The sequence below is a fragment of the Siniperca chuatsi genome, linkage group LG19 (genome assembly GCF_020085105.1).
Source record: "Siniperca chuatsi isolate FFG_IHB_CAS linkage group LG19, ASM2008510v1, whole genome shotgun sequence".
NCBI classification, from domain to species: domain Eukaryota; kingdom Metazoa; phylum Chordata; class Actinopteri; order Centrarchiformes; family Sinipercidae; genus Siniperca; species Siniperca chuatsi.
In genome coordinates, this window is record NC_058060.1 from 16,094,919 (window position 1) to 16,122,477 (window position 27,559).

The 27,559-nt window shown below is 41.6% G+C and overlaps 1 protein-coding gene across 1 annotated transcript in view; it reads left to right on the forward strand.

Moving 5' to 3' along the window:
* The first annotated feature begins 16 nt into the window (after positions 1–16).
* Positions 17–27,559, forward strand: part of map3k22 (mitogen-activated protein kinase kinase kinase 22) — a 38,552-nt gene continuing 11,009 nt past the window's right edge. Inside the window, exons 1-10 of the mRNA XM_044176597.1 lie at positions 17–395; positions 10,454–10,537; positions 11,246–11,290; positions 16,983–17,092; positions 18,662–18,699; positions 22,099–22,198; positions 22,462–22,578; positions 23,125–23,239; positions 26,757–26,890; positions 27,382–27,455. Of these exons, the coding sequence (XP_044032532.1) occupies positions 10,519–10,537; positions 11,246–11,290; positions 16,983–17,092; positions 18,662–18,699; positions 22,099–22,198; positions 22,462–22,578; positions 23,125–23,239; positions 26,757–26,890; positions 27,382–27,455 (752 nt within the window). The 5' untranslated portion in view covers positions 17–395; positions 10,454–10,518. The remainder of the gene's footprint in view (positions 396–10,453; positions 10,538–11,245; positions 11,291–16,982; positions 17,093–18,661; positions 18,700–22,098; positions 22,199–22,461; positions 22,579–23,124; positions 23,240–26,756; positions 26,891–27,381; positions 27,456–27,559) is intronic.

Here is a 27,559-nt window from a genome sequence, read left to right on the forward strand (position 1 = left end):
CGTTGTTGCTGACATCAGAGGCGCAGCTCAAGGGAAAAACTCAGCCCCCTACTGTAGTGTGTGTGGAGACAAGCGAAGAGCAGGGTGAAAAAACTTTACTCTGAAACACGCCACCCATTGCAGTTTGTTCGTCTCTGTAAATACAGTTCTGGATTATGCACCCGGGAGAAGAGAAGATCTTTCTGCCTGATTCAAGCTTGTATTTGTAATTTCTGCGCTTCAGCACAGAGCGCAGTTTCCGGATATCAGCCCACTGTTTTGGGAAGATTTGCTCTGCATCTGTTGGGATTTTTCCACTCTTCCTGACGTTTATCTGATAACTTACACTCGCCAATTAATTCATCATTATAAATCCTGCAGCCATAATTAGAACATGGAGACACATAGATAACAAGGTAAGAGAGTCCAGTCTAGATTATTTCTCCATTTGTTTGGTGCCAGATACTGAGATCACTGCTTTTAAACTGTTGTTTCCTGTTTATAGCAAATGAAATGCCAGGACATTGAAACAGACTTGCAGCTATTATTAATTTGTTAATTTGTAGTTTAAACTGCTGTTCTAATCAAACACACGCATGTATAGGCCTTATTGTAAGTGGAAACTGTTAATTGGGCAACCCCAAATGTATTTCATTGCAAGTGTTTCTTCAGTAAATTTGAATATGGATTACTACAGGCCCATAATCAGCCCCATTTTTGTTGTAAGATGATACACTTTGTTGATGTGTTCATATTTTGCTGCTAGAATAAAGGTTTGCATTTGATTATCAGTAGTTATTTCCAGTGCCAAATACTTTTCACATGGTTTTAACATTGGTGTGTGCTGTACTTATCATCAGTAAAGGATAAATTGCATGTCTGGAGGTGTGAGTGATTTCTGGAAAGTCATTGTCATCCTGTGCTTGTAGACTCATGGTCTGTATCCTTTTTTTCTCTGCTGTCAGTCTTCAAGGCCTCTGTGATTCACAGTGGTCAATTAAACTGGTGTTTTCCTTGAAAGGAGGAATACCCAGCTCTTGTCCTGAAAAGTCCTTCATATATTTCACTCTCTTCCTGGTCCCGCCACATATTCCTGCAATTGCAGACCTCTGAGGCAATCTGCCAAATTAGATTTAAATGAGGCCATCATGTTCATCAAATCAAATCAATATGAACTGCACTCGCAGGAGTCTGAGCAGGAAACTGACGGATGAGTTTATCAGCACATTGGCGTGCCCTAGGGTGATCCGAAATAGCCTTAAAGTGAGAGTCAAACTGTCAAGTGGAAACCACCCACAGATATGGTTGGTGTGCCTCAAGCAAAACAATCCATTTGGATGATAACGGGACTGGATCCCACAGTAAAAATGCCAGCCAGAGACAGAAGCGACGGGTTACTAATTTTGTTTTGATGGGACTAATGAAGAAAGGTGAAACAAGAGTTTATCGCAAGGTCGATATTGTTTGTCATGTGCTTAAGGAGAGTTTCAAGGCGGCTCATATCATTCTGATAAAAGGTTTTGAGAAAGCATTCATGGCCTGTGTCGTCATTCTTAAAAGGAGTGTTTGAAAGTATGTCATGTACTACAGAGTTCGCTCATGCAGGCTATATTTCTCAGCAGCCCACTTATGAGAAAATTGTGTTCATCTATTAACTCTCCTTAACATCCTGCTGTCAACTCTCAGGACAATTTCATGCTGGCTCCTTTTTGCGAGTCATTAGCTGAGTGTCTTAATCAGAATGAACGCGACCTCTTCTCCCTGACGTTGTCCCTCCAGTGAGGAGTGTGAAGTCATGCTATCATATGCTGAATTCACAGAAGCCTGACCACTTGCCAGACGCCCACTGACCAGAGGGGCTGGAGGTGAAAGGTTACTGTGACTCATATAAGAAGGTTTTCTTATCTTCCCTTGAAGGCCTGTTTTGAACATTGCCTGGTTACATTAGAAACCAACACAAATTTGTCATTAGGTGTGAGAAAGTGTCATACCTTTTTAACTAGCTTGACACAGGATTATTAGATAGTATATTACTCTGCATAGCTTGCCAGACAGCAGAGATGTTGTGTTCAATGAGCAGTGGCTTTGGAAACTTTTCAGAACCCTTCACTTTTTACACATTTTGTTGCCTTGTAGTCTAACAGAAACTCTACTTTACAAACCGGAAGTGTGGAGCTTGAAAGGCATGTGAATGTACACATCAGTGGATTGAATTATGGGAAATGTAGGAGCCAGCATTTGTGGAGCTTGGCCCATTCACAGGCCTAAAAGTCAGGATGCCTTTGCTGCTTTCGATTTTGACATTTTTTCCCCCAATCTGTCTATTGTGAGTCCCATAACTTTGTGGAAGAGCAATACTACATTTCCAGAGTACCCCTTTAAGGTTTTTTTACCTTAAACCACCAGTCTATAGACTGTAACCTATAATGACAAAGCAAACACGTTTTTAAAGATTTAATATATTGTCAAAACCAAGCTTTTAAGTCCAAGGAATCCTCTGTAGACCTCTTAGATGGCATTGTGTTGAGGCATAGAGCCAGAGACAGGGACAAAAACCATTTAAAGTTTAATATAGCACTGAAAGATTCATCATCATTAGGACATAATGGAAGATGTTTGGTACCACCACCATAAAGCTGCCAGTCTGACCAAACTTAGGAACTGGACAGGAAAGGCCTAGAGAGGTAAGCAAAAACCAAGTAACCATTGTAAGAGCGCTTTGGCCCTCTGCAGAGATGGCAGAACCAGGCAGAATGGCAGCCATCTCTGCATCCACCCATCAAATCAATCAGAGCTTTGTGGTAGATAGAATGCTCGAAGGAAGCCTCTCTTTAGTTTAACACTAAAGAAATCCCGCTCAGACTTTGCCAGATGGTATAGAGTGCCAAGCACTGTATCTGGCACAACCCAAATACCAACCACCTGGATTGTACCATCCCTATGGTAAAGCAAGGGAAGTTGCAGCATCATGCTTCTCAGCTGCAGAGACTGGGAGACAGGTCAGCACAGAGAGAACAACGAGCTGGGACAAATATAGATATATTCTTGAGGAAAAGAATCTCCAGAGTATACACAACCTCAGAATTAGGCAAGGATTCACCTCATAGAAAATCATAAAGTCACAGAAAATGCTGGAGTGGCTTTAGGACTATTCTGTGATTGTCTTTGAACCCTGTGAAAATCTGAATTGACCTAAAGATCACTGTCTTTGAACAATGTGACAGAGCTTGAGCTCACGTGCAATGAAGAAAGACTGCCACTACACAAATACAAGTGTGCAAAGCTGGTTGCGGCACACCCAAGATGACGTAAAGCAGAACTGCTGACAGTGCTGCTTCTGTACAGTAATAATGAAATAAGAGTCTGGTTACATATTTGAAATTGCGGGGGGGTGATTAAACTTTACACTACAATGGATTATGGCTTTGTCATTATGGGGTATTTTGTGAAGGCTAATGGAAGAAAATACAACTTGTATCACTTTTGAATTAAACCTACAGCAGAAGAAAATGTGGAGAAAGTGAAGGGGTCTGACTGCTTTCCGAAGTCAGTCTGGGTCGCCTTTCTTTATTTGTGAGAGTGCGGTAAGGTCCAGCCCCCTCCTCTCCAGAAACCAAGAGGAAGTTGTCCTGATTGAGCTTTGTCTGCACGGCTCGTCTGACCGTAAGGACAATGCCAGCAGCAGCAGAGCCTGAGCCTTGCAAAGACAGCCGGATAGACAACACACTGCCAGATAAAATAACACTGCGGAGAAGTTTGCGTAAAATGTTATGTGAAATACTGTAACTGGTCAGGCATCCTTGTTTCTGATTGTATTTGATGTATTTAAATTTGAGTATATAAATAAAGTGAGGCCAGGTTTGTAGTTTGTTGCACAGATGTTAAATGAAATCGACAGGGGGGACTCTTGAAATTAAATCATGAAATTACTTTTGGATTTTTCATTGTCACACTCAGCCTCTTGAGTATCAAAAGCCCCAGAACCGAGACACTCTTCATGGATAAACCTTTGGTTGTTTGTTCCTGAACCACAGCTGTTTGACATTCTGTCTCATGAAATGGGTTTAAGTGTATGAGCTGTCTCTGCATGGCTGCATTTGGGTGGAGAAACACAATGAATGAATGTGCTTGTAATAGCATGTCACCACATAATGGAAAAGACAGCTTACTTTACAGATTGTACGTAGATTCCTCTCGGGGGGAGAATATGGTTGCAGTGATCCAGGGAGTGGATATATTGTGGACGACAGGAGAATCACTCCTTCGTTTGGCTATTTTTAGCCAGTGTTGTGTGGTTGATCATAATGGCAGACAGATCTACTTATCTCTGAGCTAATAGAGCCATCACTTTCACTGAGGAGGATCCTCTTACACTGGAGTCTAGTACTAGTGGACTGAGTTAACATAGTATATCCAGCTACCCTATTTATACGCCCCTTGGGCCCTGATTATACAGACTACTTTCTCCTATGACTATTGTCTCCTTGGAATTTCATTGGTTCAAAACTGAAGTGATGAAACCTGTGCTTAAACTTATGATCGATGAATCATTTAAGTCATTTATCAAGCAAAAATGCTTTAAACAATCACTGATTTCAGATACTCAAATGTGAGTATTTGCTGTTTATCTCTGTCTCTCTGTCTTCTACCTTTATAAACTGAATATATTTGAAATTTGGCCTGTGTCTCCTTGGGGTCTGGGAAATTTCATTGACATTTTTAATTTTTTTCTGACATTTTATCGACAAAATGATTAATGGTGCACTTTTTTGATACCTTACTTTGGGGAATATTGCACGTTTTTCTACAAAACCCTTTTTAAGACTCCACAAAACAAGACTAATAGTCTACAGCAACGCTAGTGGAGTGTACTGAGGCACAGCGGTGGTTTTAGCGAACTGCTAACATTGGCATGCTAACATGCTCACAATGACAATACTAGCATACTGATGGTTAGCGGATAGCAGGCTATTTATTCAATGACACACATCTGAGTTAGCTCGATGCCTCTATACATGATGAAAAGCTACTCTTTCTAAATATAATTTAAAAAAAAATATTTTCAAAAGGGAGCATTCAACAGTATCTACACTTTCTTTGGACTCAGCGCCTGGACATGAAAGATGTGTGCTCCAGTGCAGTTCCTCTAATTGAGCATGCGTTTACAGTTGAAACGAGATACAAATGTGTAAATAATGGCATCAAATCAAAGGGGAAATTCCTTTATTTGAAATAAAACATATATTTGGTAACATATGACAGGAATAATTCTCTTGTGTTGTAGGAAGGAGTTGTTAAGCCTTGTGTCCCGTTGAAAAGCCTGGATCTCTTCTCAGCAATAACTCCTGCGAGACAAAGCGAGGGGAGCCAAGGTTATGATAAATGAGTGCTGAGAGGCCCACATGGAGTGAAGTTTTCTTACCACCACCCAGAAGTTGTCAAGTGCGTCCCCACATAGAAACCCCTCAGCTTGCTCAGTGTGCAGGAGGACTTACTGTATTGTCTTACTTCCCAGAATCAGCCTGCATAATGCTTCTGACTCATGTGGCCACAGCACAGTTTTGGCAAGCGTTCAGGAGACAGGACACCCCTGCCACTGACCTTTTTAAAAAGAGTAAGTCACCTAAATATCTGTGGCTCACTAATCACCCTTCACTTCCTGCCCGTCTTGCAATTCAGACAGCCTACCGGGTATTGTGACGAATTCACCTTCTCCTCATGATATCAGGCCTGTGATGCATTATATGTGGCCTCATCAACACTGCAGAATTGTGTTGTTCATTTTTATTTTGGATACAGCTTTTAAAAGCCTATGTTGTCATGACGGCAATACGTGAATTGTAATTGTTAAAGGACCGTGTCAATGGTTTTGTTTGTTTTAGCCATTAAATACACGTTATTTATACTTCGCAGCTAACAATGTTGCAAACAAGACTATTGTTTTTTAGAAATGTTGATGTATTTAGTCCACTGTTCCAGGTATCCATTGGCTTCCATTAACTTCCATGCAAGATGAAAATCAATTGGCAGACGCTTGAAGCTTGCAACTTGCTTGAGTTGTGTAATTCATCATAGTGAACATCAAGTCTGCATTATTTTTTGTCAGAATTTTATTATTGTTATGAGTGCAGTGCAAACTTCATAACTCAGATGAACCTGCATTTAAACTGGATTATCACACAACAATAATGTAACAAAAATGAATGTAAACTCTGGTCTCACTGTGATGAATTAGACAACGTAAGCAAGTTTTAAGAGTCTGCTGATTTTCATAATATACAGAAATAAAAGGAAACCAACTATTGAAGTATAGCATGCTTCAAAAAAACTCTGTATACAAGATTTGTAGTTAAAGGAAAAGTTGGACATTTTGGAAAACACACTTGGTCGGTGTCTTGCCGAGAGTTAGATGAGAAGATTGATAGCTTCACATTTACCGCACAGACGTGAGGCTGGCCTCAAACATCTAACTGTCAGCAAGAAAGGGAATAAGCATGTTTCCTAAAATGTCTAACCGCTCCTTTAAGGGGCTAAAATGTGCAAACACACTGGTATGGTCCTTTAAAACTTGCTGCCAATCCTGGAGTTTAAGCAACAATGTCATGCCATCTCTGAAGTCCATGAATATAAAGGGGTTTTCCTTCAAAGAGAAGAAGCTAACTGTCAAAATGTCAGTTTCACAGTCGGTTAGAATGAAAATCTGCACTTTTGTGGCCTGCAAGGGACCAAGGTGCTCTGATCCTTTCTATGTCTTCCATTGGTATAGTGCTTTGACCTCAGTGCATGTCCTCACTGATCCATCTACTGTTCTCTATGATTCTCTTTATGGACTGTCTATTTTGGCATTTGACAAGTTACAGACAAGCTGTGCTGGAACATGGAAACCCAGTGAGCTCAACAGGCATGTTGCAAAGTTTAGAAGTTGACCTCTGAAATGGCGATTTCAAAGGGGCTCCACAAGAGTGATGTCAGACATTAGGTCATACTGCTCAGGCCACCAGGCAGCTGGAGAGCAGACCTTCTAAAGGGGGGGTTCCCTCGGAGACCTACAGCCAACTTCACACTGTTTACTTGGTTAGAGAGTGATGTAACAGAGCTGAAAGAGGTTAGTGTGTATGTGCGCACGCATATACGTGCTTGCCTGCATAGTCTTGGCTGTGATTCCTGTTCTATCATTCCAGTAAAAATAAAATTGCAGTGTGTGGTTTGAGGAGCACGGTTCTGCTTTGTCTGGCTCACACAGTTCCCTACAACCCTCATCTGAAATTCCCTCCTCTGCTGTCCTCTCTTTAATTAACTTCCTCTGTCATTTCAGCGCAGTCCTCATACTGTGACAAAGGAGAGGTCTCTGCCAGTGAAACATTGGCCCGAGTGGTGATGTTATCCATGTTTGACAGTGAAGTGCGTCACAGTGTTCGAAGCACTTCTAAATGTGCGTAGCATTCGTAGGTTTGTCTCATGATCTAGTAGACAGACAGATAGTCTTTTCTTGGAGGACGTGTGGCTGCAGAGCAACATGAGCGGGTAGCGATTAGCATTTGATCTTCAACAAGCGGGGCTGTCACATTGCACCGCCTGCCAAGAAGCGTGTGGAGAATTGGGCTGGCGATCTGTGGGCACCACTAGCCCGGCATCCCGCTGGGCAGAGGGGCGAAACAGATGGGCCATCTGGTGACTTGCTGGCACAGGACAGGGGGTGTTCTGTTCCTGTGTGTGTGTGTGTGTGTGTGTGTGTGTGTGTGTGTGTGTGTGTGTGTGTGTGTGTGTGTGTGGCATCAACAGAGTGGGCCACGTGGTGTTGGGACAGACCACCTGTCTTGTGGCTGCACTTCATCTCTTTCATGTGTGGTCAGCAGCACCATACTAGCACAGCCTGACACAGAGCTTTGCTGGGACATATCATACCCCTCTTCAAATCACTCTTTGCTACCTTATATCAAAGGTATAGTGCATAGTGTATTTTGGGGGTTAATATAAGTTAGCCCACATTTAGCACTCATATTGTGATTTATTATAGCACACCCTGTTCTCAGAAAGTGGTCATCCTTAAAACATTTTTGCCCAGGATCCATATTTATGCTTTAAAGTTTTAGCTTTCCAATCCATCAGCTCTTGTGATTCGTGCCACTGACAGCAGTACAATCTCTGCTGGCACCCTGTGACTCTTCCCCTCAGGCTGTAAATTGCTCTAGCGGCCGTCTGTATTGCTTTCATGAAAAGTTTTCTGGCTGACACAAAGAGAAAGTATTTGTGTCTCTGCAGACTGGAGGCAGGCTGGAGTGTTTGTCTGTTCTGAATGTTTGGGACACATACTGTACACAGTGGTGTAGGCTTTAAGAACACAAGAACACATGCAACATGTACACTGGAGATAGCAAAACAAAAAGTAAATGATGCTTTAAGAAAAAAATGATCACTCCCCAAATTATCTGGGGAGTGTTGCTATTAATCTCTCTGGAGGCTTTTTTTGTGTTGGAATGTGTTGATGGTCAGACTCCCACAAACTAAATCTGCTGTATATGTTTACATACCCTCACCTTTATTAATACAGTATTTCTATTATTTTTTCTGTTATGTATTTTTTCTCTTTATTATATTTTTGTGTATGTTTCCCCTGCAAGCTTTGTATGGATGCATACTGCTATCCCAGTATATTATCTCCCCTTAATGTGAATATGTTACATTGATACCCACTCCCATTGTAACTCAGCTGCCTTTGAATGGGACTGTGCAATTAATCATGTGATGGAGTGTTTAGTTTACTGCAAAAAATGAATCATAAAAAAATGTCACAACAGCAGAACTGAAGCAACCAAATGTTGGCTCTTTCATTTGGGCTGAAACACTGTGAGATTGAGTCTGTCGCCACTGACAACAGTAGCTGTGATGCCATTTTGTCTGTGTGTAGCAACAAGCAGTCAATAGCAGCTAGTTTTCAGATCAGCAATAACAACCTTTAACCCTTTTTAATAAAAGTGCTTGTATCGTAAAGTCATTGTATCCTTTAGGTGTCTTTTTTAATCATGCAGTGACATGTTTCTTTGTGCTGCATGTCTTCATTCATACAGAAGAGGAATAGTCGTACTAAAAGTACTGTAATTTCACTAATGTCCTGTTGTTAGTTCTCTCACACTTCCTCTTTCATGAGTTGTGTTCAGATCGTTTTTTTCAGCTTGTGTGCGTTTAGTTTGCACATCATTCCTCCTACCAGTTGCACAATGGTTTTGCTGATAGAGCCTTACCTGGTCTGGTATGACCAGTGGCTAATAGTAGCTAAAGTGAGCAAACTTTGGATAGATATTTCTGAACAACTGACAAGAGGTAATTCCCTTCTCTGTTGACCTTTCTATGTGTGTGCTATTGTTATGCTACATTTTAGCTTTTACCTTTCTATCATAATTGTCACTTGTGGCCACAGTTGTTGTTCAGCAAAATATATATATATTTTCATAGGTCTTGAATTTAGCTCTATGTAGCACTGAAAAGCCTTTTTTGGCTTTCTGAAACCTGCAGCTTCCTTTTCCTTTCCAGCCTTACATGGCTCTGTGTTTGATGCTGTATGGGGGAACACACCAGCTCATAACCACCACACACATTTTAGTATAACAACATACTGCAGCTGTTTCTCTAGTTCCTGTTCCCCTTTTGCTGAACCTGCATTCAAAGACAAAACAAATGTGTGTGTGTGAAATATCCGCAAGTAGCCTGTTACAGGATGTGCCCTTCATTTTTAAGTAAAGTCAACATATCACTGGCCTGCAGTATGAAATGATGGTTTGGTGTACATAAACAATGTGAGATCGATTTTTAGGAAGTTGTTTTCTCCTCTGTTCTTTACTTACTATCATCAATGGAACAAAAAAACAACTGTCAGAGGTAAACTACTCTTTTCTGTATCACCTCATTATGGGATGTGACAACCGCTTTTCTGCTCTGCGCCCACCAACTTAATGCATAAAGAAGGCTACTGGCTTTGTCTTTGAAGTGCTCATGGTCATCACCTGAGGCAGGCAGTTAGGCAAACGCCCACGCCTGCCTCGGTGCTGCACCATGGGATCTCAAAGGCACGAGTCTCCTCCATCATCAAACACTGAGGAATTCCTCCACTGCTGCTGCCGTTTGGTTCTCAGAGTGGCAATAAAGAGACATCAGGGCATTCACAGGATTTAGATGGCTTGAGTTACCAGCATTAAATGCAGCTCTTGGCTGTTGTGTTGTTATTTGTCTGCCAGGAGTTTTGAAAAAAGGATATGTCAATCTCAAGCGACCATCCTGGTTAAATAAAGATTAAATAAATAACAGAAGCGGTGACATTGATATTGAGGAAAAAAAAGCTTTGTGTTGAGACTGCCACCTGCGTCCTGTTTTGTCATTGTTTTTGTGCAATCGCAGAAATATTATGTACACCGAGCTGAAGGAAAGTGGCACAGTTCTTGGATGTTGAAACCACATTGTTTTGTTTTTTTGCTCTCAGGATGAAATCTTCACTTGCAGAGAGAAGTTGAGCTCTGTGCTCAAGTTCAACAGGGTCACTTCCTGATGATGACAGTAAACATGGGTGAGTAGAATTTCAGCAGGTTGCTATACAGTTACATACATACATACATACATACAGACACATGCACGATTGCTGGGAAACACACAAACATACACACCTCTCACACATCCTCTGGCAGGAAGAGTGCGGAGAAAAATAACACATGTACGAGAGAGGAAGAGTGTGAGGAGGCTGTTAACAGCTCCAGATGGCCAGTTTTGTACACACTTGTTTTTAGTGTTTTTACATTATTAGTAAAAATGTCGTTTTCCTGATTTTTGTATTTTATTCAGATATGGACACACACAAAATTCAAAGTATACAGGATTCCAGTGTTGCACATTTATTTATATTCACACCTGCCAGGCCTGTGAACACATATTTGTACTCCTACCTCTATGCAAAACCAATCATCGACCCACACACCCGCGCACAAACACATGCACAGTGAGTTCCTCCAGACAATATAACTCAAACTCTTTCCTGTGGTATATTTGCATGTGCACAGGACCTGTAGGCCTGGAGGAGCTGTAGGCTTTAACCTGTTGCTAACTGACCTCTGAAAACAAAGCTCAAAATATTGAATCGATATCTGTGGTCTTTTCTCACTATTCAAAACCAAACACAATGCACTATGCCTCATAACTACAGTGTAGCGTTAACCCCAGGCTTTTTATTTTTGACTTCTGTCCTCTGTGATCCAAAACTGTGCTTCCTTTGTTTCCACAGATGACGGTCTCCAAAATGGACCCGGACAGCACAGGAACTCACAAGGTAAACCCTACGTATAACAGGCAAAAAATCAGCATTGTAGAAATTGTTTGACATACTGAGGATTGTCACTACTCTAATGTCTGTGCGTTAAGGAGCTAGCTTAGTGTAGCTTAGCATAAAGACTGGTAAACAGGGGCAAACAGCTAGCTGGCTCTGTCCAAAGTTCAAAAATACACTAGGGTTAACTGACAGGTAGCAAACTACCTAGCTCTGAGAGATTTTTCCCCCCTCTTCAATAACTTTTTATTGAATGAAAATATGTGCAACCCTGAGAACAAAATGCCAGGGGAGAGTAAGCAGCCTAGTACAGAGAAGATAGAAAGAAGCTTAAAAGCTATTGTGACTGACTAGCACTAGCATGTTCCTGTTTTGCTAGCATGTTCGCCAATATCTCATAGCTACACTAGTAGGTTAGTCTCTACGTCATCAAGCCTCTAGAAACTTGGTGTCTATTTTGTGAGGATGGGCAGATAAACTTAGCTGTGCTGAGGTGGTTGGTAGGTGTATTTTTGCACTGTGGAGAAAGCCAGGCTAGCTGTTTCCCCTTGCCTCCAGTCTTTTTGTTAAGCTAAGCTAATTGCCTTCTGGCTCTAGCTCCATACTACATGCACAAACATTAGATTAGTTTAAATAACTTGCTGCAAAAAAGCAAATGGGCATATTTCTCAAAATGTCAAGCTGTTTCTTTATCATAAATTCAGAATACACAAAGCCCTCTTTAAGAGCTCACTACATTGCCATTACAGTATAGTGGAAATACAAGCATACACAGGCCAAGAGAAGGAATGTCACAGCCTGTAGATATTGAATAGAAATGTTTGCAGACATTCCCGAATGAAAGGACTTTCAGCATAGACCTTGTACAAACATTAATTGGGCAACTATTGTCACACACCCACAATAACCCTGCATTACATCAGTCATTATTCTTGAAAGATTAACTTCAGGGGTTTAAACATTACACCCATTATGTGTTAAATTAGCTGTATCGCAGTTTCGACAAACAAGGTGTGCAGAGAGTTTAGAGTGTGCCTTGCTTATTATAGCTGGTGTGTGTGTGTGTGTGTGTGTGTGTGCGTTGTGCGTTGTGCGTCAGAGCTCGGCCCATGCTGCTGCTGCAGAGTGAGGACACATTTGGCTGCAGCTGCTAATCCTGCCGGATGCCTTTGCCATGATGTGTCTCTCGGCACCAGGAAATCCCCTCAATGTCTTCATTCAGGCAGCTTGCCTCACACACACAATCGCTGCCTCGCTGGCCCTTACACACACATTGTTAGCTTGCAAGTTGCAGTATTTGCCTCTTAAAGCCAGTGTTATTTTTTAAACACTCTTGGGGCTGCATCTTCAACTCCAAACTCTTTCAGCTGTTCTGGCTTCTGAGAACTTGCGACTATCTGCTCGAGCAGTAGTTACAGCAACAGGAGAATAGCTCCTTTTATGTAAACTATCTTGGACTTGAGTTCCAGCTTCATTTCACCCTCTGCCACTTTCCCAGTTCTCAGCTTTAGCCTGAGAAAAAAAGAAAGATGCAGAGTAATGATGCAATGCCCAGCAATCGGCCTCCATTGTGTAATGTTGTTCATGCTGCTTAGCTTCCTGGAATTCCCCCTTTTCTTACGCTAGTCACATTTTACCCAAGAGTCAAGAAAAAGCTCAGGAAATGAACTGCAGGTATTCCAGCCTATCCACATACCAGAAAAAATTTATCAACCATTCTCGGTCACGTTGACATAAGGTTCCTCAAGTTCCTGTAGTTGGTTTGTGAGGCTGCTCCTGGCAGTGATGTGTGAGCTGGTTGCTTTCCACTGTGCTGGTGGTTAGCCTTGGCTGGCCTCGGCCTGGCAGCGGCCGTGGACCAGGCCTCAGTGATGTAATAACTTCATTTATAGGCAGTCATCATAGCCGGCTCTGTACGCCACCACGCAATTCTCACACTCTTACTGCCCCCCTTCGCCAACCGACCCTCCCACTCTCCCCTCTCTACTGTTATCCATAGGACACAGCACAGGAACACACATACAGACACATAAACACACATACACATACACACATGCAGGCCTCCGTTGTTTGTTTTGTATCCTTGACTGCCAGTGCTCAGGGTAGGCTGGAGCTCTGAGCCTGTAGAGTCAGGACTGGAACACCACTTGTCACCAGAGAGAGAGTCAGCGATAATGAGAAATAAAGATGGAGGTAGTGTTGGGTTTGATTATAAAATTTTCTTTTGCAAAAATGAGCCAACATGTCAAGTTGCCTTAAATACGGTTATTGTTAGATGTGTTTTGGTGTTTTTTTTCCCTCACATGTTGAACAACAGAAAATCAATTGACAACAATTTAATAATCAAGTAATTATTTAATTGAGAAAAAGTAATCATATTTTTACTTAATAAATGACTTGCTTTTCTTTTCTTTGTTTTTATTTAATTGTAAATTGAATATGACTGTTGACTGTTATTGGACAAATAAAGCAAGTAAAAAAGATGATGCTCTGGGAAATTGTGATGGGCATATTTCACTATTTTTGGGCTCCATATTCAGAACAGAGACGGTGACTCAGTTCCTTCCTGTTAAAAGAGGACATGCCTCGTCAAACAGTTAGTCATCCACCGCTCCTGACAGCTTATATTTTAACTAGCCATCGTTCTCTGTGACTCCCAACAGGGAGCTTCAGGTCGATGCAGTATGTAACCACTGTGCGAGGAAGGAACATTGTGTGGTTTTGTCTGTGGATGTATGAGGGTTGTTTACATACGTAGGCAAGATTTCATTCTTTTCTCAATTGTTCCTTCTATCTTATCTCTTAAACAAACCGAAGGGAGGAAGACACCAGAAGCCTCACCTGTGTCACAATTACCGGACTTCACAATCAAACAACCACACACATGTAGTTATGAATTTGTTGCAACAGAAAGGAATGTGCTAATGAGGCACAATCACAGCATGCCACTGCATTTGATAAGAAAACTGCTTACTTGACTGTCTGAGTAATTATACTTAATTCTCAGTCATTTAGTTTTTGTTTAGTGCTTTGACATAATAAAGTGTCCAATAGGTTATCATCATTAATTTCAATAATATCAGTCCTCCCCCTCGCACTGTCTCTCTGTTTTCACTGTTTGCACTGTGGGTAGAGATTTTGTGGGTGTAACTTTTCTTATCGCTCTCCCTTATTTAGCTTCTGTGGAAGTGGAGCTATTGTGCTGGTCGTTCGTCACTTCACTTCTGCTTGCTATATTGGGATTGTCAAACAAGACATCCACATCTGTGGTTAGCTGCTGATGTGGATCAACCTCAGTTTATGTCAGCTCGCTGACCTGGCCTGAGGGTGAACGTTTGTAGTGGCCAAGAAAGCTGGTAGGAGTAGCTTTCCAATGAAAAAAATAGCTTTGAGTGAAAAGCAGAATGTTGATAAAGGTTAAACCGGGAGAAATGTTCAAGTAATGCTCGATTGTAAAGTGAGATTGTGTAACTTTTGAAGGATAAAATAACAGACTTCTTCTTAAAAATGAAAAGTTGAATCCACAAGCATTAAAACGCACCCTTGCTTAGTTCAGTATACTCATTGCTGATATAGCCTTACTTGGTCTGATATGACTAGTGGCTTATGGTGACTAACGTTAGCTAAGTTTAGGTAGATGTTTGTAACTGACATTACTGAGCGAGTCTGGTGATGTAAAGTCTTTACTTATGCTACTGGTACATTACGTTTTAATATTTACCATTGTCCCACAATCGTCAAATGTGGCCATTCAAATTACAAAAATCACATTTTCTAGCCATGCAGATGTTTTTGGTTTTATGTGCACAGGTTATCATCATTTCTAGACATAATTTTTTCATTTCATTTCATTTTTTGGAAGTTTCTGTCTTCACATCTACTAAAGCATACTTGTCCATATTCGGATTAAAGATACAGATTGTTATCGGGGCAATACTGCCCTTAAACGGCTCGGGCATCAGACTGATCCACATTAAATACAGTTTCTTCATCAGTGTCATTAGAAAATTTTGTGTTTCAATTATTTCAATTATTCATTCAGTCATCTCTGACCTCAAGTTACCTTGCATAAAAATTATCCCAATGAGTTCCACGCAGTGAGGTATACCGATTTTGAATATGGGAAAAAGAGACCACTGAATCAGCATCGGCAGATACCCTGAGTTGAGGTATCAGAATGGGTACTGAGAGAAAAAAGTTGGATCGGTGCATCCCTAATCTTGGTGTTTTTATCCGTGTTTGTGTGTGTGTGCTGTGTCCCCTGGTTGAACCCAACGGACTGGCCCACTGTCGGCGAACAGCTGGTCACAAGAGCCGTAAAGTGGGAACAAGATCAAATGTCATCTGCTCCCTGTGCTACTATCACACTTGCTATATGAATGACATTCCAAGTGGTCTTTCACACACACGGATCCCTTTTATTTCAAAGAATGTGGTCTTTCATGCAGGTGCTGTTTGTATTGCATGGCACACACCTGGCCTGGTTTCCTAGTGAACGAGATGTGTGTGTGTGTATGTGTTTTTATAATAAATGCACCCAGGGCTCATCTGAGAGGCAGCCTGTAGCTGAGGTCAACGACCTCTTCTTTATATTGTAATCACCGTACTCAGATAATTGGTTCTATTAAAGTCTCTTGATATGGTAATGTCTGACATGCTCATCTGCATGATTGCCCCCTTTACACATGAGAGTGTGTGTTTGTGTGTTTGTGAGTGTGCATGGCAGAAAGTGTGAAGTGGGAGAAGAGAACTGAGAATTGGAGAACCGGCGAGATGCTGAGCGTCGGTCTCTTGCACTTGCAGGTTTGCTAAATGAATTATAAGGGTTTAATGAACACTACAGGCCTGTCCCCTGTAAGGACTGAATTATGAATTCGAAACACACTTGACTTGCTCTTGTTTAGCCTCCGGATTTCTCCATCAAAGTCAGTGAGCTCAGTTCATGTTTAAGCCTGCAGCCACTTTGATTCTGAATCAGTCAGTGTTTGACAAAAGAAAAGATCAGTCTTCATCTGATCACTAGAGACCAAATTTCAACTAAAGAATTATGTTCCTGAAATCTCTCCATTGATAGAAAATGAAATATTGAAGTGCTTAATAACCGAGCTCCAGGCCACACACTCGCAACCACATTGCCCCCTGCGCCAGGCACTCATAGACACACTTGCTGCATTATTAAATACCTTTGCTCTTTCACAGCTTTTGTATGCAGAGTACGGACTTTGAGAGTGATCAGAATTGTTTAGTTTACCCACAGCATCAGAATTCCTCACCTCTCACACCTAAATAGTGATAACAATCAGGGAAGATTTGGCTCCTACAGGTGTCGTACAGAGAAAACATCTTTTCTAGGTTTCTTCTCTTTTCATAGAGATTATATTGTTATAATTATGTAAGAAAGAAACCGCTGGAAACTCCACAAATGGTACCAGAACAGGAAGTAAAACACCAGGTGTTGCGTCATTGCCTGGTCTGAGTCAACACAAGCTCCAACACAAGCAACAAATGATCAAACCAGACTCATGTTACCTTCTTAGGCCATCACCACTCATCTATGATGCTCTAAATGTCAACAAATGTCAAAAGTGAGTTTTATACAGCTATAGGTCATCTTACAGTTGAGATGTCTCTGTTTCAGTTCCTATATTTAACCTTGAAGAATTGCACATAACTAATGTTTATTTTTTGTCTTTAGATGATGAGGAGGCGCTTAACTCCATTATGAAGGACCTGGCAGCCCTGGGTCGCTGCTACACCCAGCACAACAGCCACAAGCCCAAGAACAGAACCTTACTCTACAAACAGGTACAACTGGTATCCAGTCGTACTTCATTTAAAGTGATACTACATTCAAAATCTATCTCTTGAGTGCCGATATCAACCTCTGACCACTTCTAGTAGGCTTAAATGGTGGCTATAAAAGGTTTGTAGTTTCTATAGTCAGCCCAAATCATGTTAGTAAAATTGGATTCTAATGGTGAATAAAGTTTTTATAGCTGAAAAGTAGTGTCAAAACATCCACAGAAACTTATCAAGTTTTTCTTGGAACTTTTTCTGCTGTCAAACCATTGGAATCCATTGTAATGGATTTGAATTCAGTCTGACAACAGCTGCTGTTCTTCGTGACAGAGTAAACTATAAACTTTTTACAGCCACCTTTCAGGCCTACAGGGGGTGAGTGTAGGTTTTTGGTTTGAGTTAAAGCTGTCACACATTCTGCTCAATTACAGTTTATTAACCATGCACACCAGAAGCACAGCAGTGCCTTTAACCTTTACTGTCATTCTGGGTTTACACAAAAAACCTTAGCCACCCTTCCTTTTAGATTTTTTTTTTTACATTTCTTTTTGCTGGACTGACAGCTGCTGGCTGCCAAAGTCAGGTGAAGGTTGTACTGTGACTGAAAGGAGCTTATTCTGAGTCTAATTCGAACACATTATACAGATGTGACAGTGAGCTGCATTCACTGAAATGTATTGGCATGGGAATTCCAAACTTGACAGTTTTGCGGTTTATTGTATGTAGTTGCATGCTGCAGATGCACACAAACAAAGCAAATTAGAGCGTTTGGTCCAGCTTGTGCCCTGACTGGTCTTTTGTAGCAAAATGAAATCTGGTTTCAAAATGTACTATTTAGAAAAATGACCACTACAGTCGGAAAGTCATCACCAATAAAGATTATGGTTTATGTATGGTATAGTTTATGGCCTGTTACTTGTTTATGGCCATAGCAGATCCGTTTTAGAAATCATTGGAAATGATAAATTGACACATTTCAGGCAGCTAATCATTCTCCTTTATGGTTTTTGTACACTGAAAACTTCAGTGCCTCCAGGATTTAATTTCTCTCAATCACTGTGTGCCTCTTTCTGAAGTTGTTTCCTTCTGCGTTTGTTCCCTCTGTGGAATGATAATTGGCAAATCCTCTTGAAGTACCAATGTTTATGATGAGACATAAACAAACAGTGAGGAGCAGAGAGAGTTTCCGCTCAGAGTGCGGCTGTCACCCTTATTTGTCGCCCCCACTGATATGATGTCAGTGTTTAGAGTTTATCACCATGACCTCATGCAGACTTGCAGACTCCTCCAGATTCCTGATCCCTTGGGTAAAACCCTTTACATATATAGAAACCTTAGATTGTGTCATGGCATCTTTGGAGTCAAGTTGAAAGATAATGTTGCTTTGTGTTGCTGGACCAAACTCAGCAACAGCAGTACAAAACATGTATCGCTATAATGCTTTTTGTCACTTAAATTCCTTGTCCAGCTTACAGCTATCGTTTATTCAGCAGCCTAAATCCCACATACAACCATGAATCATTTTAACTTTCCACTTCCATAACTCCCCTCTGTTGTTATTTTTCCTCTCAACAGGATTTAAGAGTCAAGCTGGAGCATGAGAGAGAAAAACGGTATGTTGGAACCTCTGTATTGTTTTTTCTGCTCCTCTGTCCAAGCCTTAACTCTTCAGTTCAGATCTTTTTTGTTATGCTTTGCCATGCCTGGGATTCTGTGTCTAAGGGAAATCACAGTTACATGCCAGAGTAGCATAAAGAGAGGGAAAATTCCTGCTTTGACATTTAGCTGCAGCCTTGTGTTTCAGACTCGGACAGGGCATTTGAGAGGGGGAAAAAGAGAGACCCGAGAGAGGGAGTGAGCAGAAAAACGCCAAGTGTTTCAGTTCAGTGTCCAGTCTTCCAGGCACACCCCAAATGAATACTTCATTTTCTGTGTTTTCTTGTGCTTTCCCTCTGTCCTCCACATCCTTCACCCTGCAGCCATCTGTCCTCCCTCACACCACCAGCCTCAGAGTTACTCAAGAGGCAAAGCATGACACTAACTCTGTCTGGAGACGGTCTTACGAGCAGTTTTTCCACCAAGGTGCCTTACAGTTTGTTTACCACATCGGGGCACTTTGAAAGCTAAGGCGCCCAGTATAAATAACAGATCTTTTGAAATGGAGAGGCTTTATTTGGCACTGAGCTTACTTTTGTCTACACTGGGATTGCAGCTCCATCGTTCCATGTATGGATGCTGTGTGACTCTCAGGTCCTTGTCTGGCCTTTTAGCATTGCATCCTGGGAGAGGTCCAAGTTCACAGACATACTTTGTCCCGATGAAACCCTTGTTCAACAACCCGCAGGGAATCTGAACTCCAAACAACTCCTTAGGGGGGAAAATGACAAAAACAGAGTGTACTGTTACAGCGGAAAAAACATTAGAGGGAGACTGACCAGAACCTACTAGAATAATTGCCTTGATTCATCAGAATATAGACCAGGAGAACAGGCATTGGTTCAGTGAGGCTTTGATTAGAAAGCCACAGGCTCGCAGGAGTGAGAAAGAGAAGTGAAACGGCACACTCCTCCGGCAGAATACGGCCTCATATTGGGCCTCTCCGCTTTTTCACAGCCCTAATTGGCTACTGCTGAGGAAGAGACAAGTTTTTCATGTTCCTGTCTCTCTGCCTTTCTGCCTCCCTCTGTTTCTCCGTCTCGCAGTTTTCTTCTCTTTCTCACAAGCTCACACCGCACTGCTCTCTTAGAACAGCTCACTCTGGAAGACACCATTCACTGATTTCAAAAGCAACTCTTTTTTTATGCATTTTTTTATTCACTCTTTGAATTCACACTCTGTGTTTATCCTCTATCTTTTTTTGTCATGTTGTTAGTTACGCTTGTCCGTGCTCTGACTACTTTAACTTTGATTTAGGGCAAGTTTTGGAAATCAGTAGGATATCCTGAGTTTGTTACCTCAAGGGGTAAAATAATATCACATTGTAGCATTAGCGTGACTAACATATTTATTTATTTAAAGCTGCTTTAATCAACATTTTATATTAACAATGGATCACATTATTATAAGTATGTGAAAGTGCTCGCTCATAGTGACAAACCCACCAGACTCTGCAGTTCCTGGCAGCTCTAGTGTTTTAGTCATTTATAGTCTAAACTAGTTAGCAACTTCTGTCTATAGTTTATGCAGATACTCACAGCTCAGTAAAACACAAGCAGTAACGCAAAATAAAAACCCCATAAAAACCTAATGAAAGGCAACTGAGCTACATTTCTGAGCTCTCGCTTAAACTTACTGAGTTACTGAGCAAGAAACCCCTGAAACTGAATATGAAGGCACTTATGACTAAGTTCAATATGATCAAATTGAATGAAATTATCAGCACTTCCTTTTATTCTTGAGAACACAGAGGTGAGATCTTATTGGCTAAACGTAACTGTACGATCATAATCCAAATTGCAGCACCAATGTGAATAACATGTTATATATCTGAGCATTGGCAGTCCACAGGACTTGAGGTATTAGGAGTCCCTGAGTCAGGATAACCGTGTTGTCTGTCGACAATGGAATCTAATTGGACAGCCTCTCTTTTCATTGGCAAGCGCTGAAGGTTTGGGGCAGGAAATAGGAGCTGTGTCTCTCTCTTACCCCTGGCTCTGCCTCAGGGTCTCCTGCCAGAGAGTGAAGGAACAGAGCCAGACCTTTTTTTTTCTGTGTGTACGTGATTGTGATTGTGTCCATGAGAGAAAGAGAGAGTGTGCTGGGATGTGTGAAAGTATTCTTTTTACTCTGCAAATCTGTGTCCCCACATGTTTGCATAGAGGAAGGAAAGCCATATCTTTTGGAGCAGCATCCTCATAAACCCCCACACACACACACACACACACACAGTCCCTCCAGCTCTTTATCAGACACATCATCGACAAGTGTAAACAGAGATGGAGAGCGTTTAGCCGTGCTGCTGCTCGCCTCTGATCTACAAGCCTTCCTATTCCCAGAATCCTCTCCTCAAATGAGGGAACCAATGAGCAGTCATTAAGATAGGCAGAGCTTTGGCGTCTGATGAGGAAATGATTGGATGAAAACAAGTCCTTTTATCAGGATACTATAAAGAGATAGTGGGCTGCAGATTCTTCAAAAGCAGAGAGCGAGGGCAGATAGAAAAGAGAGGAGAAGAAATGCTGGCGAAAATCTCTTTCTCTTTCTTTCCTTTTATTTTGTCAGGTTGTCTCCTTTATTTTCTCTCTCACAGTCTGTAAATATCTCTGCGTCTCTGTATCTCTCACTCTGTCGCTCTGTAAAAGAGGAGGGAAAGACACACATCCTGCTGCTTTTGCTGCTGCTCCAGATTTTTCCCCCTTTCCTCTCAGGAAGTTTCCCATCTGCCTTTGTGCTGGCTTAGTGGAGAGGCCCAGTGGTGTTGAAACAGTGACCGATGCACACACTGATTGGGAAGCACACTCATGCATGTAGAGTTTTACAAACCTGCACGCATCCATATACACACTCACTACAAACACTCGCTGATAAGCTCGGACTCGGACAGACAGACAGAGTGTGCACACTCAGTCATACACGTAGGCATACAGTAGATAAGACATTCATATACATGGGGGGGGGGTTACTCTGGCACTGTCTGTTTTCATTGCATTGATTAATGCCCCTTTAGCATCAGCTCACTCCTCTTCTTGACCCAGCTGACCTGTCCATTTTTTCTCTTGTTACCACAGAGACCCTGTCATAAAATGCCTTAGAAAGAGATTCTTACATGGTCATCCAATCCAAATTTTAGAAAGACAGTAAAGCTACAAAGAATAGGAAATAACGTGTATAACTCCATTTTCCATATTGTCACAAATTTGTGAACTATGAGCAGGTATAGCTGCCATTCAGCTGCTATTTTTTGCCAAAATCACCACCTCTGGCTGGGTTATAGAGTCTGAGCTCATGAAGCTAGACACAACAGTAGCATCTATCTCCGACCTCTGACCCTGTTGCCGTTCTCCGCTTCCCAGAATAATCCCGTTCCAGAGGCCACTGAAGATCAAGGAGCTGCTGCAGAAAGTGACCGAGGCCTTTGGTCAGCAGCTGGAGATGTTCTTCATGGAGAAAGAGGTACAAGAACAACTAGTGGACATGCAGTTAAGATCCTTGGCTGCTGCATTTGTGCATCCTCTAAGGTGCATTAAATCATGTATTTAGATGTCCCTATCTCAAGAACTTGAGTTTTTCCTTGAAAATCACTGTAGATTAACGAGGCTTTAACATGACAACAACATCTACAGTACGTCATGCATGCACTGATGCTTTAACATGGCGTCATTATGAAACAATGGGGATTCAAAGGTCATGTGCTGTATGTTTTCTTGTCCTTTCAGTTGCTGCTGCCCCTGAAGACCCAGGAGGACCTGGATCAGGCGGTGCTGACGTTGGGCTGCAGCTCGGGGACCAACGGGTTGCTCAGGATACTGCTCAAGACCCCCAAGAACAACCATGTGAGTTTTTAACAACATCCACTTCTTAAGGACATGAAACTGGTCATTGGAGAGACTTAAAGACATAAAATCTTCTGCCATGTCTTCAGATTTTAATGCAAACTGCATGACTTACACAGCAGCATTTCTCCACAATATACAGCAAGTCACGCTGTTTTACAGAGATGTATCAATGTGTAAATAGTAACCATAACAACCGTGCTGAGAACAGCTGCATGTTAGTCACTTTCTGACTCTATGATGATAATAATAATAATAATAATAAAACTTTATTTATAGAGCACTTATCAAAACAAAGTATAAAGTGCTTCACAACAAGAGAAATAAAATACCACAGTGAATGAATCTACTGCTGTATGCACTCTTCTCTCTGCATCAGAGCTACTGTGCGCTGAACTCAGTAACTTAGAGGAAGCAAACTTTCCCCACTGATATGATGATGTAACTGGACAATGATATAACGCTGTCCTCAACTTCCTTTTCTGATCCTGTTCTCTTTCTCCTACTTACTCCACTTCCTACTTCCTATGTGTTTTCTCTTTGTAGTACCTACAGGTGAACAGCAGGGACAAACAGAGCGAGATGAGGTCATCACGGTCACTGGGGGATCTGAAGGGCTCCCTGCTCAAGGGCTCGGAGAGGGTGCGCAAACACTCGACAGGTGAGCCATCACGTAGAAACACACACAGAAATGCTAAGTCATTGGCTATCAGACCAATCAGAGTGTCAATACAGCTCTGTCAGGAGTTGTTAAGTAGTAATTCCTCCCAATCTTTATGTCTGAGACGAGGCAGAATAGCAAAATGCAGAGAGTTACAACCAAATCCTGCTGATGCCAAGATTTTTTGACCACCTGCTGAAGCCTCAATGGTGGCTTGTCAGTGTCAATTTACAACACAGAGTGATGCCACAGTCATAGGAATGTTAATGGCAAGATGTGGGATATGCTTTGTCAGAGTGGAAAAATGCAAATTGGAGGTGAAAGTGACAACTTTAACAGCCAGAGAGATGTTAGGTCAAAGCAAGGACAAGTTTCTGCTCTCATACCAAGCAGCTCTCTGTCCGCATCATCACCTTGATTAGTTAGTGCTTTGATTCTGAAGATGTTGTGTTAAATGTGTTGATCTTTGGATGTTAACAATCAATGCTTATTTGCTTTCTTGGCGATAGTTAGATGAGAAGATCTTTAGCACGCTCATATCTGTCCGTTAGATATGAGACTGTAACACTTTACAGCATATCTCGTTTATTTAATCCAGCCAAAAACTGTTTGTGGTTTTATGAGGATTATATGGGCTGGACACCTTGTCCAGGCGGAGTGACTGTGTGGAGTCTTGTCGTCACCATGAGGTTGAGTTGTGGCAAAGAACAACTTGTAGTTTGTACACTTTGGTTTTTGTACGTTATGTATGTTAATCAGTGAGCTTTAGAGGTGCTAGAAAAACATTTTTCTTAGGACAGAGCCAGCTTAGCTGTTTCCCCCTGCTTCCAGTTTCCACACGGTTAGCGTAGCTAGTTAGCTCAGCTAATCGGCTTCTGGCTGCTGCTTTATTTTTAAAGGATTATTTAACACTTCAGTTAAATTTTATTAGCAGCAATTCATAACAGAAATGATCTCATTGCACTTTTCCTATAGAGCAAGTCTAGACCGTACTCTTTATAATATTATTTACAGAGACCCAACAATTCCCACCAAGAACAAGCACTTTGGCGAGAGAGACTATGTCAGTTGGTGCTGAGACTAACTGACCTCTCTCAGACACAGTCTGACCAGTCTCACAACAACACTGCTTTCCAAACACCAATCAGAGTAAACCAAATTATAACGAAATGTACAGAAACCTATTTGGAACATTGGAAAGAAGAAACTAAAAGCCAAAGTAGATCAGACTGTTATCTGGCCCTAAAAAGAGATGATGAATTGGCAGATTATCTCTCTACTGTCAGAGATAGAAAGCAGAGACAGATCCTAACCAAGTACAGGCTCAGTGGCCACAAGCTGGCAATCGAAAAAGGAAGACACAAAAAATCATGGCAACCAAAAGAAAACTGTTCGATGCATTTCCTCCAACATTCAATGAAATAAGGAATGTTTACTTTAACTAGTTCAGCTCTGTAATCTCAGATTTCAAAGAGCTAAATGACCTCTCAAAAATAAAAATACTCCTAGGAGGAGGAGACAGGGCAGATCTTGCTGCCCAATATGTATCAACATGCCACAACCTGAGGGACAGTGAATGACCTAGACACACACACACACGCACATTCATAAAAAATATATATATAATTGCAATGTTTATGTAGTTTTCACTTTTTGTATTTGTATTTTAAGTGCAAGTCTACAATTTATTATTATTATTATTATTATTATTATTATTATTATTATTATTAGCTTACCTATCTGTATATATTTTAATATCACAATTCTTCTGTTTATGTATGTTTTTATTTTACACATGCTTTGGCAATGTTAACATCTGTTTCCTATGCCAGTAAAGCCCAATTGAATTGAAATGAGCATACAGTAGAACAATGCAAATTCCACATAGAATTTTTAAATAATAATAAGGTAATGGTAGTGGTAATATTAGTAATAATAAAATAATAATAGTAATAAGACTAATAATAATTGTAGTAGTGGTTGTCGAGCAGGAACATGGGAACAGTAGGAGGCCTGCAATCATAAATTCAGACTCTGCAGCTCCAGAGGCAGAAATACCTGCTGAAAGCGACAGGAGAGAGGAGAGAGACAAGAAAGCACAAAACTACAGGAGAGAGAAGATGTCGAGTTAGTGTAACATGCATTAATGGGATAAAAATGCATACAGATGGAGAGAGAAAGGAGGAGATAGGAGAGAGGTGCATCATGGGAAGTCTCCCGGCAGTCTAGGTCTATAGCAGCATAACTAAGGGATGGTTCAGGACTCACCCAAGGCAGCCCTAACTAGAAGCTTTATCAATAAGGAAAGTCTTAAGCCTACTCTTAAACGTGGAGATGGTGTCTGCCTCCCGAACCCAAACTGGGTTAACAGATATGAGAGTGGTATCAGTCTTCTCATCTAACTCTTGGCAAGAAAGCAAATAAGCCAAAATGTCAAACTATTCCTTTAAGACAGACAAAAGTCCTTTTCTTGTCATGTCACACTCAACGGTTAGATAACACAGTACACTCCAGTTCTGTTGTCCCTCATGGCTTGTTTGGTAACACAGCGTGAAGGTTTATTTTACTGAGCTCTCCCCTGCCTCCCATGTCTGAATCTTTTTTTATTTAGAAAGGTCAGCGTTCCAGTCATATCTCAGACACCTCAGACACATGCAGAAACGACCAGCGCTCACTTCTGTGTCGCATTTGCATTTTTGCATAGCAGCTGAAAAACACTTTATGATCGCTGTCAACGCCAATCTCTCTCACGTAGCCCCAATAACATCAGCGCTGTCACCATCCCGAGTCATATAAATTGTATAGAATTACCCGCGCTCTCTCAATTCCCCCGGCAGCCACAAGTCAGAGCGGCTGAGGGATAGAAGTGGAGGGAGTGGTGGCAGATGAGAGGTGACAGGAGAGCGGTCACAGTGGATGGTTGAGTGAAGATGTGATGTGAGCCTGGGTACCTCAATGACGTATAGCAGCAGGGGGAGAGGAGAGGATGGAGAGAGGGAAAGAGGCAGGAAGAAGCTGAACTGTGAAGAAAAAGGAGTTGTAACTTTTAGTCAAAAACTAGACTGTTTACTTTAAAAAAAAATGGACTCTTCCTATACATCTTGGCACCTATTGCCCTCTGTGCACTTTTTCAGTATCCCTGTCAGCTCTTATAGCTTCTTACTGTGTCAAGGACGAGTGCTCAGTCTCCACTGCAGCTCAGCCGGGAGAGCGTTTGTCACAGTAATTGAGGTTAGAGGTGGCAGCAGTGTGGTTCAGTAAATCATTTCTCGTAATCCTGGCACTGTTGAACTTGTATGAATGACACCGTGACGCTGTTTTCTCCCCTCTGCCCCCTCGTTTTCATCTCTTCATCATCTTTCCCTTGTGCTCCCTCCCTTGTTTCTCGCCTTCACCATTCAATTTCTCCTCCATTTCTCCTCCTTCTTTTCACTTAATTCTTCATTCATTCTCCTCTCTTATTTGCCGCTCCCTGTTCTTTCCCTTGCTCCACCCTTTCAAACTGCCACCGTCCCAGGTTCCCTGCACACAGGTCGGACGTCCCCGCCTCCTGGCAGCGTCCCCGAGGAGCAGCAGCAGATTGCCCGCCAGGGCTCCTACACCAGCATCCATAGTGAAGGAGAGTTCATCCCCGAGACCCACGACCAGAATGTAAGAGCCTGTCCAGAGGAAAAATACTGTACATTAGGACAATTAAAAAGCCTCATTATTATTTAAGGGTCTGGATAAACACTCCTTTGTGATTGGCCTATGTAAGATTTTCATGTAATTAATGCTCTTACTTCATATACTGACTGTTAGGTAGTTTAAAGAACATGCCTACTGTTGTTCAACCCAACAGTAACCATAATTGTATATAGCAAACAACAAACAAAAAGGGGCAATTTGTCCTCAGAAAAACATGATCTCAGTATATCATTATTAGCTTTAGTAGTAGCAGTATTGTACATGACTGAAAAAGTAGTTTATATGCAGCATTTGAATAGACCTGTCTTAGTCATGCAGTACTCATGCTCCTTCACATTCTTACAGGTATATTGCACTGCAGTTACACACACTGTTATCTAAACTGCTTTATATTCTCTCCCACATGATTGCATGCTCTGTGACCCTTGATTCCCTTGTGTTATTATATCTGTCAGATGCTGGATCCCTTTGGGAGCGCAGACAACTCACTGTCGAGCAGCTGTCAATCAATAGATCAAGCACTGGACAGGTGAGTCATCATGAAGTGTGTGATTTATGAGCATTTTCTGTGTGGATTTATATTTATAATGTGCACATTCATATTGCAGACCAGCATTATTTACAGAGATATGA